Below are 15,136 nucleotides of genomic sequence, written 5' to 3'. Positions count from 1 at the left end.
ATGAGGCCCACTGCCGCCAGCATGCCGCTGGTGGGCCCGCCCAAAGACGAGTTGACGCTGCCCGTCGCCACTCCGGTCCTTTTCGCGGGCTCGCTAGAAGGACTCGACGCGATAGGCTCCGTTGAATAGGATACTTAGCCCAGTATCTCAGCCAGGCTACTTCAAGAAAGACTCCGTCTTCCACAACGTCCTATGGTAAGTCGTGTGCAAGATGCGCGTCTAGAGAGACGAGGCAAAGGCCATGGCTCCGTGTCTAAAAGGCACGGAAGTGCGGATGCTATGAGTCTCTATTACGGTCCAGCCTTCCTCGATGTCTCTCTTCGTTGGTACCTCGCCCCGCCTAAATTCGGCTAAGCCCAGCCCGCCAAATCGGCTCCGAACCCATATGAGCCCTGTATCCCTCAGTGCAACTGGCCATTCTGATTTAACTACGTATTCACAGTTGTTGTCGCTACGCCACTGACGCTGTGTTTATGTACACAATGCACACTGATATGTGTTCATGATTTATGCCGCTATAAATTGCCCTGTATCCTTCAGTGCAACTGGCTATTCTGATTCAACTATGTATTCACAGTTGTTGTGCGATGCCACTGACGCTGTGTTTATGTACACTGATATGTGTGTGTTATGCTTATGCCACGATATTGCCCTGTGTCCTTCAGCGCAACTGGCTATTCTGATTACTACGTATTCAAAGTTGTTGTGTGATGCAACTGACGCTGTGTTACGTACACACCGCACACTGTTATGTGTTAGGATTTATGCCATTATATATTGCCCTGTATTTTTCAGTGCAACTGGCTATTCTGATTACTACGTATTCACAGTTATTGTGCGATGCAACTGACGCTGTGTTTATGTACACACTACACACTGATATGTGTTATGAATTTTGCCGTTATATATTGCCCTGTGTCCTTCAGCGCAACTGGCTATTCTGATTACTACGTATTCACAGTTGTTGCGCGATACCACTGACGCTGTGTACACACTACGCACTGATATGTGTTATGATTACGCCGCTAAATATTGCCCTGTATCCTCAGTGCAACCGGCTATTCTGATTACGTATTCACAGTCGATTTCGCTATGCCTCTGACGCTGTGTTTTTGTACACACTAATGTAACTATGCTATCACGTTGCCCTGTATCCTTCAGTGCACCTAGCTATCCTATCTAACTGTGCATAGTCACAGTTTGTCGCTACGGCGACTTGCGCTGCATCTGTGTACACTCTGAAGCGTTATGCTGTTATGTTGCCCTTCAACGTAACTGACCATTGTGTTTGAACTGCACATATTCATGCAGTTTCGGTCGCTTCGGCGACTTGCGCTGCATTATACACACAGATGTTTAAAATGTGCACACTGTTGTGTTATGCTGTTATGTTGCCCTCTATAGTGCAACAACCAGCTATCCTATCTAACTGTGCATATTCACAGTTCTGTCGCTACGGCAACTACACTGCACTTATGTACATACAAGGACGTGTTTTTGCTATTTGTTGCCCTGTTTCCTTCAGTGCAAAACTAGCTATCCTAATCTATCCGCGCATATTCACAGTTTCTGGATGTATGTACGTACACGGATGTGTTATGCTGTAATGCTGCCCCGTTTCCTTCTGTGCAGCTAGCCATCCTAATCTAACTGTGCATCTCAGTTTCTGTCTCTACACAGTTACTGTCGCTACGGCGACTTACGCTGCGTTTATGTACGTACATGGATGCGCTATTCTTTACGCACTTGTGTTATGCTGTCATGTTGCCCTGTATCTTTCAGTGCAACTAGCTATCCCAGTCGAACTGTGCATATTCACAGTCTCTGTCAATACGGCGACCTGTGCTGCATTTATTTACACATGGATGTGTTCATGCTGCGGTGTTGCCCTGTATCCTTCAGTGCCTATACTGAGCTAACTGCGTATATTAAGTTGGCGCTACAGCGACCGATGCTGTTACGTGCATGTGCTACGCTGTTATGTTGCCCCGTTTCCTTCATTGCAACTGGCTATTCTGTGCTAACTCGTATATTCACAGTTGTAGCTACGGCTACAACTGTGTTTGTGTACTTACTGAGGTGCTATGCTATTATGGGGCTATTATCTAACTGCGTATATTCACAATTGTTGTCGCTACGGCCACTGGCACTGTGTTTATGTACATTCGGTTATGTGTTGATTTGCACTTCTGTACATCGGCTATAGTGTCGGGAGTGTCAGTTTCTCCGGTTCACGGACCTGAGAGAGTTATGGGGCTCCCCCTCGACAATCCCCCTCAGGAAGGTCCTGCTTCTACAGGCAATCGGCATGATTGGCACCCCAGCCCCAAGCTGTGGAACCTTCTTGTGTGTCCGCTGCTGGGTCCATAGCCCATTGCTCAAGCAAGACACTTCACACTAACAAGTGCTGAGAAAAGCTCTCCCAGCTCTCGCCCCAGCGAAGCACTTTGGAGACCTACACTCATTCTAAGTGAATGATATTGCATGGTCTCGGACCTGGTGACTGCAGCGTCACTCTCTGTCCGATACCAAGCTACGTTCCGAAGTCGCTTACACCGTTCAGAGCACAGGTTGATCCCTGCCCGCCTTATCTGCTGAGCCATCAGCCTCGCATGATGCCGATGCTCAGAGTGCTGTTGGCCCTGTAAAGGCTTTGCGGATGTACGTGGATCACTAGGCAGCAGTCTGACCAGCTGTTTGTGTTCTTGGTGGATGGTACTAGGGACGTGCTGTTTTATACAGAGACTTTCTCACTGAATTCAACGTTTTTCAATGTTGGCTTAATGCCTACAGGATTTAGGTATGCTGGCTGTCTTCTCAGAACACGTTCGCCAGGGTTTCAAGTTTGATGCACCGCCTATAGCGTCGTGGGTTCGGTGAGTTTTATTCTTGTACTCATGAAACTGTTACCTCCAGCTGTGAGTAGTCTGCATTATGCAGAGTTACCATCGCTGCTAACTCTGTGTTATGACTATAATCAGGGGTGCACATAACATTTTTGGTCTTGTTCTCAGGGGAGAACCTGGGGTTGTTGCTTGGTCCTCACATTTTCAAATGCATTTTTTCCTTAACCCACCTCACGGGAGGAACAAATTAGAGGGATGCCTAATATATTGTTAAATATTGTTATCTGACTATACCTACATCAAAAAAAAAAAAAAAAAAATCGAGCACACTTTAAAATAGTAAAATTTTTATCAGGCAGTAGGCTAATATGGCCTAGTCGAGTCTATGCAGACTGCTTGTTATTATCAGAGATGGCAATGCCGGAGAAGGAGGTAACTTTACGTGACAAACTCAAAAAAGGAGAATTAAAAACAAAGGCAATAGAAGGTCATCCATCCATTTTTTCCCCCAAAACGCTATAAATCCATCCTTTTTTTATATATATATATTTTTTAAATTGATGGTTTGTCTTTTTTTTTAAAGTATTTTGTCATTTATGAGGAAAAAACAATCTTACGTGAGTGACAGTTCTCCATTACGGACGCGACCACTCTGAAAGCGCCGCGGCACTAAAAGACTTTCAAACTTTCACAGAGACCTCAAACAGAAAGCACAAAGCCTTTCTTTAAAGCGAATTTCGTTTTGTATTAATTGTATCTTAATTTTAATCCATGTTTCATTAACCAATTTCCTGGTTTTAATAAATAAAAAAAGTAAATAGGCTATCTTGATTGTTTAGGCTATTTTTTAATTATACAATGAAAATATTGTACGGTCAGGTTTGCCGAAGTTCGTTTAATTTAGGCTATTTATTTATTTAAATCATTTATTTATTTTTGTCCATGTGCGCCGATCGGAGACGGAGTTCACTGCTGATATTCTGAGGTAAGAGAGTTTTCTAGTCTCGCGGCTGTCATCAGCAGCGCCTTGCATTGCCCAATCAGCGGATGGCGGGCGGGTGCGGTTTTGAAAATTGGTCAAAAACGTTGGTGCGGATGGATGGCGGACGGATGATGAGTTTTGCGATGCGGTTGCGGATGAAATAGCCCATCCGCGCATCTCTAGTTCTGAGGTCTATCCAACACCACAGATTGCGCACCTATCTATCCCCAAATCTTAGGTATCTTATCTGAAGCTTGAAGCTTATCTTCACTGCGCTCACGGTGGGATTCTATACAGTTCCCATATACGTCAGTATGACGTAATGTCGAAGTGACCGCCTTGAAAGGGAACGTCTCCGGTTACTTTCGTAACCTCGGTTCCCTGAGAGGCGGGAACGAGACATTACGTCAGCCGCCGTGCTCACCGTTTGATCAGCTGTGCTAGCGTTCAGTCTTGATTCTGACGTTATTGTCGTGCCCATGCTATTATACTGCCCGCGGTCCGGTCAGCATTTGCATGTTTCGCGTCAATTGGCCAGCTGTCTCCAGCTGGTGTTAGCCTATAAGATTTCAGTGGAAATGGAGAAGTGGAGAAGGAAGGAGATCCCATATACGTCAGTATGACGTAATGTCTCGTTCCTGCCTCTCAGGGAACCGAGGTTACGAAAGTAACCAGAGACGTTTTCTAATAGGCTGTCCGACGGTTAACATGTAGGCCTACGACTATCTGTGACTGTGACATCAGGTATTTCAAATCGAATTATTTATTTATCCACCCCCGCATTGTGTGTTCATGTTATAATCTGCGTGTACTGGATAAAAATAGCTTCAAATATAAATATAGCTGTAGCCTAACTAGAAAATCACTGCTGTAAATCTGTGCAATATAACAGTAGCCTACTTCAAATATTAATTAAAATACCCAGCAGAGAAGGGATATGATTATTTATTACTTAAATACGCTCGAGCACATAAATAATATTTGCTATAGATAGACATAATATCTGTTTTAGTATAATTTTTTCCCCACTTTTCAGCACTGCAGGGTTTTTAATTCCCATTGTACGCAAAAAAAAAAAAAAAAAACAATGGCCAGGGCTTGTATTATAGACTATTATTGTCTTATTTGTCACGCATAGTTTAAAATAAAATAAAACACACATTTGAAACTGTGTCTTACTGAAATACAGTGAATTATCATAATTTGTGTAAAATCCCGAGTTTGTTTTTATGCACCGATCCTAATGGAAACATTAAGAAGAAAACACTTACATACAATTAGAGGGAGTAACGTTTATTGTGTATTTGGCATGCTGTCCGGGGGAGGGACACACACACACACACACACACACACACACACACACAGGTGAGGATTTATGCTCTCAAACTCCCAGTGAAATCCCTGCAAAATTAATTCCTTATTGCAACTTGTTTTTTGTTGTCTACAGACCTAATAAAGGTACCATTATTTAAATGTAATTAAAAATATATATTTTTTATTTAATATTATATTCTTTTTACTGTGGCTCTTTTGGAAAAATGCATTTATCAAAAAAGAAAATGGCTCTTAGGTCAAAAAAGGTTCCCGACTCCTGTGCTATAGGCTTTTGTTGATTATAAAGGCATGTACAGCGACCGTAAGGACATTTAAACTGCTGACCGCTCTCCAAACACTCCTAATGCTTATCACTGTGATTATCAATAGTGTGGGAATTTGTATTATTTAGTTGAATGAGGACATCCTTTTCTGCCTTAAATGCCAAAGCTGTAAGTCTAAGAAACACCAAATGTGGCAGGGTTGTCCTAAATTCCTCCCAATATGCTGAACAAACACACTCACATTTGAATTTAAGCGCTACTTTTTGCCAGCCCTCTCTCCTGGCTTTTGCAGACTTTGAGGTGTTCCCTGGCGTTTTAATTAAGGTTTCAAATTCTGCATAACCTTCAAGCAATAACTCTTGCTCTGCTGCGGAGAAAAACTGAGTGCGCTCTTTGGCCACGCTGAGCAGCTAATAGCAGCGTTGCTGATCAATGTTTCTACTATCGATACATATCCCCTTTTAAACCAGCGCATGAACGCGCAGTTATCTCAGATAAATTGAGCGTCAGCGTCAGTTCTGGCAGGCCAGGTAGTCAAGATGCTGCTAATGCTATAGCTTCAACACTGTCCCGCCAGCTGATCTGCTTCAGCTGAGCTGCATTAGCTGGGTAACTCCCCTTGCTGCTCAATGGCCAAGCTCAAACAAGGCGCCCTATTTAAAGCACATTCAGTTTGCTCATACATGCTTGCTGCTCGCTACTGCTGCTTTGTACGTACGCTGGTAAAATCACTCATGTTGTTAAACGTTAAAGTACTGATTCTACTCACCCTATTGTCTATGACTTCCGCCGCTGTCGAGGAAGAATGGCAAGACTCTTCTGAGGAAACCCGGCCATCACCACTCCAATCGGACCAGGGGCAGGATGCCTGCCCGGAGGATAACGCTACCGTTCGTAGGAGTTCTCGGCGGTTGGCGAATAAATCCTCGTCTCAACCATGCATCGGCGATTGGCCCGTGGCAAAAATACTGGAAACCCTATTTACAAATGACATTCAGCCTCCGCGTGGCGCCTCTCACGAGGACCTATTTGTCCTCCTCTGCGATTCTCTAAATATCTCAGTTGATTCTCCGCCGGTGCCTCCTCCCCAGTCCTCCGGAAAAAAGCACACCTCGAAGCGCAAAAATCCAGAGACGGCCAGCAAAGCCCCAGCACAAAAACGGGCCAGCTGCTCTGTTCGTCCGGGTCCAAGTGCTTTTTCATCAGATGATCCAGTGCTTATGGCACTTTCTGATATTCAATCTTCTCTCCTCGACATGTCCGCTAGGATATCAACACTGGAAGACGGCTCCCTTTCCAGACCTTCCTCGACCCCCGTCTCTGCTCAATCGACATCCACCCCGGCTTCAACCACCGCTGCTGTCTCCGATCCGCGCCAGCCTCAAGTTGATGACGTCACCACGGAATTTGTACCTAAGAGGACCCTAGCAACCGCCGTACCTCTTTCCACTGGCTCGCCTTTTTTCCCACCAGCTGCTGCCATCTCTCATCAGCTGAGGGGTCAGATATTGACAGGTAATGACATTAACCTCGTTAAACTCTTGCTGGGCTCCGAGCTGTGTGAACGGCGTATAGTAGACTGTGGTGACGTACAGGTCGAGCTAAAAGATGGGGACCCTAGACTTTCAAAAATTCTAACTTTTCCCGAGTTCTGTACTGCATTTGGAGTTTATAGGGATGTTATTTGTGAGGTCCAACCAGCGCGCAGAGCCGAACTAGATACCTATCTGGCCATAATTTCTGATCTAGCTCTCTCTTACGGTGGGGTTCTGTTCTACGAGTATCACAAGTCTTTTTCTGCAAAGGCAGCTATGTTCATTCAACGCTTTAATCAGAGACTAGACTGGTCCGAGGTCGATCTCGCGCTCATAAGTAGACACTTCACAGGTCACCAAATTCTGTCCTGCTCCGTTTGCGGCTCTCTCTCGCATTCTACTAATTTATGCTCTAAATCTAAGCCTATTTCTTCTATGTCTCATCCCGGCCCGAGCCATAAATCTGGCCCCCAGGTGAATAACGTTGGTACTCCTATTTGCTTTAATTTCAATGAGAATATTTGTAGGATGCATAATTGTAAATATTTTCATGTTTGTAGCTACTGTGGGAACGCCCACCCAAAGTCTGTGTGCCCGAGGAGAACCCGCTTCATAAAAATGGAGCGAAAGAAATAAAACCATCAACTCCCATTAATGTCCCCAAGCTGGGACAGGCGTTGAGAAAGCATCCCGACCGCTGTTTTGTGGATTATTTACTGACTGGTCTTGTTCAGGGTTTTTTTGCTGGCCTGCTGCATTTTCCTGCTGTATCTTTTCATTGCCATAACCTATTGTCCGCGTCTCAGGAGCCGGAAACTGTGGATACCTTGCTCGAGAAAGAGGTTAAGAAAGGATTCATGATAGGCCCATTTGATAATTCTCCTTTCCCGATTTTTAGGGTAAGTCCCATAGGGGTAGCCACTCGAAAATATTCGGGTAAAAAACGTTTAATTATCGACCTTTCTGCTCCCCACAATGGTTTGGCTGACAGCATCAATAGCCTTATTCCTTTAGCCCCATTTTCTCTGTTTTACAACACTGTCGATGATGCCATCAAATTCATAAAAAAGGCAGGACGTGGAGCTTGGCTTGCAAAGGCAGATATTTCCGATGCTTTTAAAGTTATGCCATTGCATCCCTCACAGTGGCATTTGTTCGGCGTTCAGTGGAGGGAAAAATTGTATTTTGCGGTTAGACTCACTTTTGGCTGTCGTAGCAGTCCAAAAATTTTCGATACCTTGTCTGAGGCTTTGTGCTGGATTCTTCTTAATAACGAGAAATTATCCTTCGTCCTTCATCTTTTAGATGATTTTCTCCTGGTAGATTTTCCTTCCAAAAAATCAGACTTTTCTATCTCGACTCTCAAACGCACTTTTTCTGAATTAGGCGTTCCTCTCTCGGAGGAAAAGACCGTGGGTCCAGTCAAAGTCATCGAATTCTTAGGCATTTCTCTCGATTCAAATCGCATGCAAGCTTCACTCCCCCTCGAGAAATTAGCTCGAATAAGACAAGTTATGAAAGTCGCAAAAAAATTCTAAATCTTTTTCAAAAAGGGACTTGCTCTCTCTTTTGGGGCACCTTAATTTCGCGATGAGAGTAATTCCTCAAGGCAGATCTTTTATTTCCAGGCTTCTTGACCTTTCTAAATCTGCAAAAGCTCTCAGTGATGTAGTTACTTTAGACGCAGGATGTAGATCTGAGCTAAAATTTTGGTCTCTGCTTCTAGATAAATGGAATGGCATTTCCTTTTTTCTTAATGATTTCATGGAATCATCTTTAGCTCTTAATCTATATACTGATGCAGCACCTTCCATAGGGTTCGGGGGAATTTTCAAAAACGAATGGTTTGCGTCCGCCTGGCCGGAAGAATTGCGTTCCTTACCTGCCGGTGATTCCTCGACAGCCCTATTAGAATTGTATCCGATCGTCGTTGCATGCATTCTGTGGGGTAAACACTGGGCTAGGAAACAAATTATGTTTTTCTGCGATAACGAAACGGCGGTTAATATAATTAATAAGAGGCGTTCATCCGTCCCGTTTATCAACAGGTTCATGAGACGTCTTACATGGCTGTCAGTTATGGGGAACTATCATTTTCATGCAGAACATATTCCCGGTTTGAATAACCAAGTGGCCGATTCTTTGTCTCGCTTCAATTTTCAGAAATTTCATCTCCTGTGTCCAGCTGCAGCACAATCAAGCCTGGAATGCCCGCCTTTCAGCCAAACCATTCTAGATTGAATAACCCTCTTCGATCCTATATGCATTCTGCTGCGCAGTACATGCGGGGGGGTTTGGCTAGTTCTACATTAAAATCGTATGACTCTGCATGGTCTTATTTCATCAGTTTTTGTGCTTCTTTATCTGTAGCTGCTCTGCCTGTCAATATATCATATATTAGTGCGTTTATAGTCCACTGCTTCGAGGTTCGGAAACTGCAGCCTTCTTCAATCAAAAGCACGGTCGCTGGCATTCAATTGCATATGCGCTGCCTGGATCCATCTGCTTCCAGTATTTTGGAAAATCCTTCCATTCGCCTTTTGCTGAACGGGATCAAGAGACAATCTCCTCAAGGCAATGATAAACGTCTTTCTTTTTTCTCTACCTTTGGTTAAACAAATCATATCAAAATTACGGGATGGGTGTTTTCGGGCAGTACACCGATCAGTTGTTAGAAACGGTTATTCTCACAGCTTTTTTTGGTTTTCTAAGGGGTGGTGAAATTTCTTCACGCACTTGTTCATTTGACCCAAATCTCAATCTAACAATTTCTGATGTCTCAATTCATGATCACCATTTCACATTATTTTTAAAACATTCCAAAACTGATAAAAATTCTAAAGGCGTAATCGTGTACATCTCTGAGTCTAACACTGTGTTTTGTCCTCTGATCTCCATGTTGTCCTATTTGAGGTACCGCCCCAGTGCTGATCCGCAGGAGCCGCTGTTCATCACGCAGGCAGGGAAAACAATGTCCAGAACTTGGTTTTCTTGTCACCTACGCCTCCTTTGCCAATTCTGTGGACTGCCCCCGGACCGCTATACTGCTCATTCTCTGCGCATCGGCGCAGCAACGACAGCGGCAGCATCTGCTCCGGTTTTAACCCTTAAAGCTATGGGGCGGTGGTCTTCTCCTGCTTACGAACGATACCTCCGTCCCGACGTTCGGGCTATTCTTGACGCCCAGAAAGCCATGAGCTCAAGTCTCTGATTTGTTTCACTAATAAACGCATTTGATCATTACTTGCTCGCGCTCTGCTCAGTATAACTCCCCTGGATGCGCTACCAGCTGTTTAATTCCTTCATCTAGCTCGTTTCTCAGAAGGTAGCTTAGTCATCTCTTCATAGCGCTTACACTGTAGGCCGTCAAAACAGTTCAAAGACAGATAATTCTAGGTAACAGCATGTTTTTAGCTATTGCGGTCTTGAATAGTCATTTCAGTTATTAATAATTTTACCATTGCCTAATATAAATCGCTAAATTAGGGCGGCTCAAACGACACCGTTCGAGACACTCAATTTCTGTTTTGGGGGATAGCTCATCTAGTCAAATAACGTAATGATTATAACATATTGCAAATTATCCGTGTATTCTTAAGATTACTAAGCATATAATTGTTAAAATAAATCATCCTCTGTATCTCAGAGGATTGCCAGGTGTGGTTTTGTTTGGGGGGATATTTTAGCTCTCGCAGTCCTAAACTGTGTGAACGTTCCCTAATGCTGCTGCTGCTGTCCTCTGACTCTCTGCTATTTCATGGTGCTCATGAAAGGTCAGAGGACTCCCTGAACAGAGCCATACCGCCAAATTCAATTCAGGAACATCAACCTGTTTGCAATCTATTCAATAAAAATTCTTAATTATTTTTATTGTCTGTGTGTTCTTGACTTAATGGACCTGACAGAAATTGAGCGTCAGCGTCAGTTCTGGCAGGCCAGGTAGTCAAGATGCTGCTAATGCTATAGCTTCAACACTGTCCCGCCAGCTGATCTGCTTCAGCTGAGCTGCATTAGCTGGGTAACTCCCCTTGCTGCTCAATGGCCAAGCTCAAACAAGGCGCCCTATTTAAAGCACATTCAGTTTGCTTATACATGCTTGCTGCTCGCTACTGCTGCCCGCCACCTCCCCAGCTCCTCCTTATGCATAACGTGGCATTTTGCTTTATGTCATGTTGCCTGCTCTGTTCACAGGGGGATATTTTAGCTCTCGCAGTCCTAAACTGTGTGAACGTTCCCTAATGCTGCTGCTGCTGTCCTCTGACTCTCTGCTATTTCATGGTGCTCATGAAAGGTCAGAGGACTCCCTGAACAGAGCCATACCGCCAAATTCAATTCAGGAACATCAACCTGTTTGCAATCTATTTAATAAAAATTCTTAATTATTTTTATTGTCTGTGTGTTCTTGACTTAATGGACCTGACAGAACTCAATCCAGCTATACTAATCCTATCCGGCAAGTGTGTTCGAAGAACCTAATTAGCCAGATCATGAGTAGCACGATGATATCATCTAGGATGTCTCATTTGATCTCGGATGTTTTAAGCAACGTACGAAGAACGGACCCCAGGACACAGATCAGGAAACAGATCAGAAAACACTGAAAACCCCACTCAAAGTCCAAATCAAACAAAGACCAAATGTGAAACTTTTCTGAAAATTTTACTTTTTTTTTATCCTCAAGTTCAAGATGTGCAGTTTGGCATAAAAGTGCTTCTTCTGCTAGATGATTAAACACATTGAAACAAAAATCATACGTTAGCTTTCATTTTTCCTGCCTTATATATAAAGCTGTTTTGGTAATCAGCTCAATCTATAGAGGGACTAAAATAACAGCATTCATCTGGTGTGGAGATTGAATGTTTGGTTTATTCTGTGTTGCAGGTTCAGGCACGATGAAAGGCATTATTCCCAAGAGCAAAGCAAAAGGCATTGACATCTGTGGAGCGGGCGACTGGTATTTTTATATAATCCGCTCTGATCTCGGCTGCTTTATGACGTCAAGAAATTTAAATAAAAGTGATGACATGTCTATTTGGAGTCTGCACCCTGCCTGCCAAAATGGAGACCACTACATTGGAGATTGGAATGGCTACTTGTACATCATCAAGGGCAATTCATTCCGCAGAGTCACCAACCTGGAGAAAGACAGCGATGCTCAAGTTTTCAGCCTTCATCCCAACTGCCGGGGCGGAGACCTCTACTTCGCAACCACTAACTATTTTTACATCATCTTCCAAGAAAAGGGCACTTATCGAAGAACAGCAAACATGAATCACGACTCGGAAGCTGTAGAATACAAGCTCCATCCCAGCTTCAGAAACGGCCTCTATTACTGGGGCGTGCAAGGTTACTTCTACTTCCTCAAGCCAGCCTCAGAGTGGGGAATTGAGTTCTTCACTGGTACCGACTTCAGCAATGATCAGCACACTGCTGTCTTGTCTGTTCATCCCGATGTTATTAACTTCCTTCCTGGTGGACTGTCGATAACTAAAGGCCCAGCCTTTGGCATTTGGGAGAATATTAAAACTATAACTAATGACAGCAATACACCAGTGACATGGCAAAAGAAAGTCAATAGAAAGGTTGGATACACTAAGGAGAAGATGACCCAGATCACACACAACTGGAAGATAGCCACGTCAGTCACTGCTGAAACTGGAGATCTTGCCAAGTTAATTGCGAAGGTTCAGTTCTCCTTTTCTGCAGAATATGGAGGTTCACACGTCAGCACTGAAAGCGAAAGCTGGAATGAAGCGACTGAAGAGGAAGAAACACTCTCATTTGAGCTGAAGCCAAACAAGTCTTTATATCTGTGGCAGTACAAACTGGGTCTCGGTCAAGAACCAGTGCTGTTCTGCCGTGATTTAAAGATTGACGATGTGCCAAACCCTCCGACTGAAGTCCCGCTGCCACCCGCTCAATCATGAAAACATATCAGGATGGTTTAACTCCAAGAATAATCAAGTGCTACAGTTAAATACCTTAATTATAACTTCTCAAGCAATTATTTAGATATCTGCATGCATTGCTTTTTTGTTTAATATAGCAAATAGATTGTTGAATTAGTCAATTTAACTACAAATTACATCACTATCCATTATGGTATTATTGAAACTTTGTTTTTATGATTAAAAGAAACTGATATAAACATACTTTAAATCTCATGAATTCCTTCTAAAGAGCTTACAAATGTAACCCACTGCAAATCTTACAATATTGTGGGTAAATCAGGCTTTGAGAAGGTTTTACTAGGAAAAAAATGCATGCTTGGTCTATATTAGTGTAGATGTAGTCATAGACATTTCATAGTATAATCAAAGTCTAAAGTGTTTGATTTACAAGTCATGGGGTGGTGTGGCACAATGGATAAGACACATGCCTTTGGTGTGAGAGACACGGGTTCGAATCCACTGTGAGACACCAATGTGTCCCTGAGCAAGACACTTAACCCCTAGTTGCTCCAGAGGCGTGCGACCTCTGACATAATTAGCAATTGTAAGTCGCTTTGGATAAAAGCGTCAGATAAATGTAAATGTAAATGTAAAAAGTGCTGCATTCTGTGATCATGAATTTGGCGTATACATGTAATTAAAAGCTTTTTATAGCCATTTGGATTTTGCTTTTAATATGCTAAATAAAGCTGGATACTGCTTTTAAAGTCTAGGTGTTTTGATTGTCATTCTTTTTCTTTACCAGAACACTGTATGTTTGACAAATCCACATTCCCAGACAGCACACAGACAGCACACAGACATCTGTTTGATTTGTGATGTTTTTGAGAAATATGCAGAAGATGTTGGAAAATCAAAGAGTTGCACACACACAACTGTTTGTCGGTTCTTTTGTAGCATTGAATGTATGGATCTCAGCTGTCATTAATGTCAGACTGTACAACAATCAGACGTGCTAAATACTGCCATTTTAATTAAGGTTTCATATTCTGCATAATCTTCAAGCAATAACTCTTGCTCTGCTGAGGAGAAAAACTGAGCGCGCTCTTTGGCCACGCTGAACAGCCAATAGCAGCGTTGCTGATCAATGTTTCTACTATCGATACATATCCCCTTTTAAACCAGCACATGAACGCGCAATTATCTCAGATAACTCAATCCAGCTATACTAATCATATCCGGCAGGTGTGTTCGAAGAACCTAATTAGCCGGATCATGATTAGGCCGATGATATCATCTTGGATGTCTCATTTGATCTCGGATGTTTTAAGCAACGTATGAAGAACGGCCCCCGGGAGTGTCAGAGCTCTGTCACCAAACCAAGAGACAAACCAGACAGAAGTGACAGAACCCTGACACTGTTAGTGTGATTGCTTTTAGAAATATGCAGAAGATGCTGGAAAACCAGAGGATTTTTCTGAATTTTTCCTGAAGTAGCTCAGTTAAGGAAGCATTAAATAAAAAACAACATTAAATTTTCATGATCCCTCTTACTTAGTTTTAAATATTTACATTTTAAGATTCTGTAAGGTGTTTGTACAGTAACCTATGTTTACACAAAACTGTTTGTGTGTTCTTCTGTAGTGTTGGGTGCATATGGTCATGTTACTCTTCTTGTAAGTCATGTTTTAATTTCTAAATGAAAAGAAATTAAATTAAATCCCTGTGACAGAAAGAGGAAGTCATGTGCAGACTTTCATGATGGAATTTAAAGCTGCAGCATGGAAGATTCTTTGGTTAAAAAATTATTTTGGTTGGTTGCAACTATCGAGCAAATACATGATCATAATCAACACTGTCTCCTTGCTTTACCCCGATTCACAACGGTAAGTTTATACTAATGATTTAAATTTGAGCTGTCAGATTTCATGGATTTCACAGGAAATGTCGGTTTCATGTCTTTCTCTTTTAGGAGAGATTCTGGTCTTCCCAGCCTCCCCGACTGTAGACACACGTCTGCCGTTCTCATTCAAGTCTCTAACTCATAGCTGATGTAATAGTCACTAGGTTCTTTCAGCTTAATATGAATCAGCTCTGGTGACCTTCATCCACCAACACTTCACTACAACGTACACTGCACTTGTTTTAACCATAACCGAACTAACTTAAATGCCAAATAGTTGGCCCTTATTTTTATGGCTATCTTTTAATATGTTAACATATTATTTTCTCTTTTTTTCCCTACTGTTTGTTTTATTTCTTCTCATTATTATTTTTATTTTAC

General features: G+C 42.7%; 1 protein-coding gene across 1 annotated transcript in view; it reads left to right on the top strand.

The window, feature by feature from the left end:
• Positions 1-13,622, top strand: part of LOC311298394 (uncharacterized protein) — a 35,239-nt gene extending 21,617 nt beyond the window's left edge. Inside the window, exon 2 of the mRNA XM_084421258.1 lies at positions 11,843-13,622. Coding sequence (XP_084277384.1) covers positions 11,854-12,888 — 1,035 coding nt within the window. The 5' untranslated portion in view covers positions 11,843-11,853 and the 3' untranslated portion in view covers positions 12,889-13,622. The remainder of the gene's footprint in view (positions 1-11,842) is intronic.
• The last annotated feature ends 1,514 nt before the right edge of the window (positions 13,623-15,136 follow it).

This window comes from Rutilus rutilus (genome assembly GCF_951802725.1).
Source record: "Rutilus rutilus genome assembly, chromosome: 10".
NCBI classification, from domain to species: Eukaryota; Metazoa; Chordata; class Actinopteri; order Cypriniformes; family Leuciscidae; genus Rutilus; species Rutilus rutilus.
The sequence above is the reverse complement of the archived record's forward strand: the minus strand, read 5'-3'. Positions and strand labels throughout refer to the sequence as shown.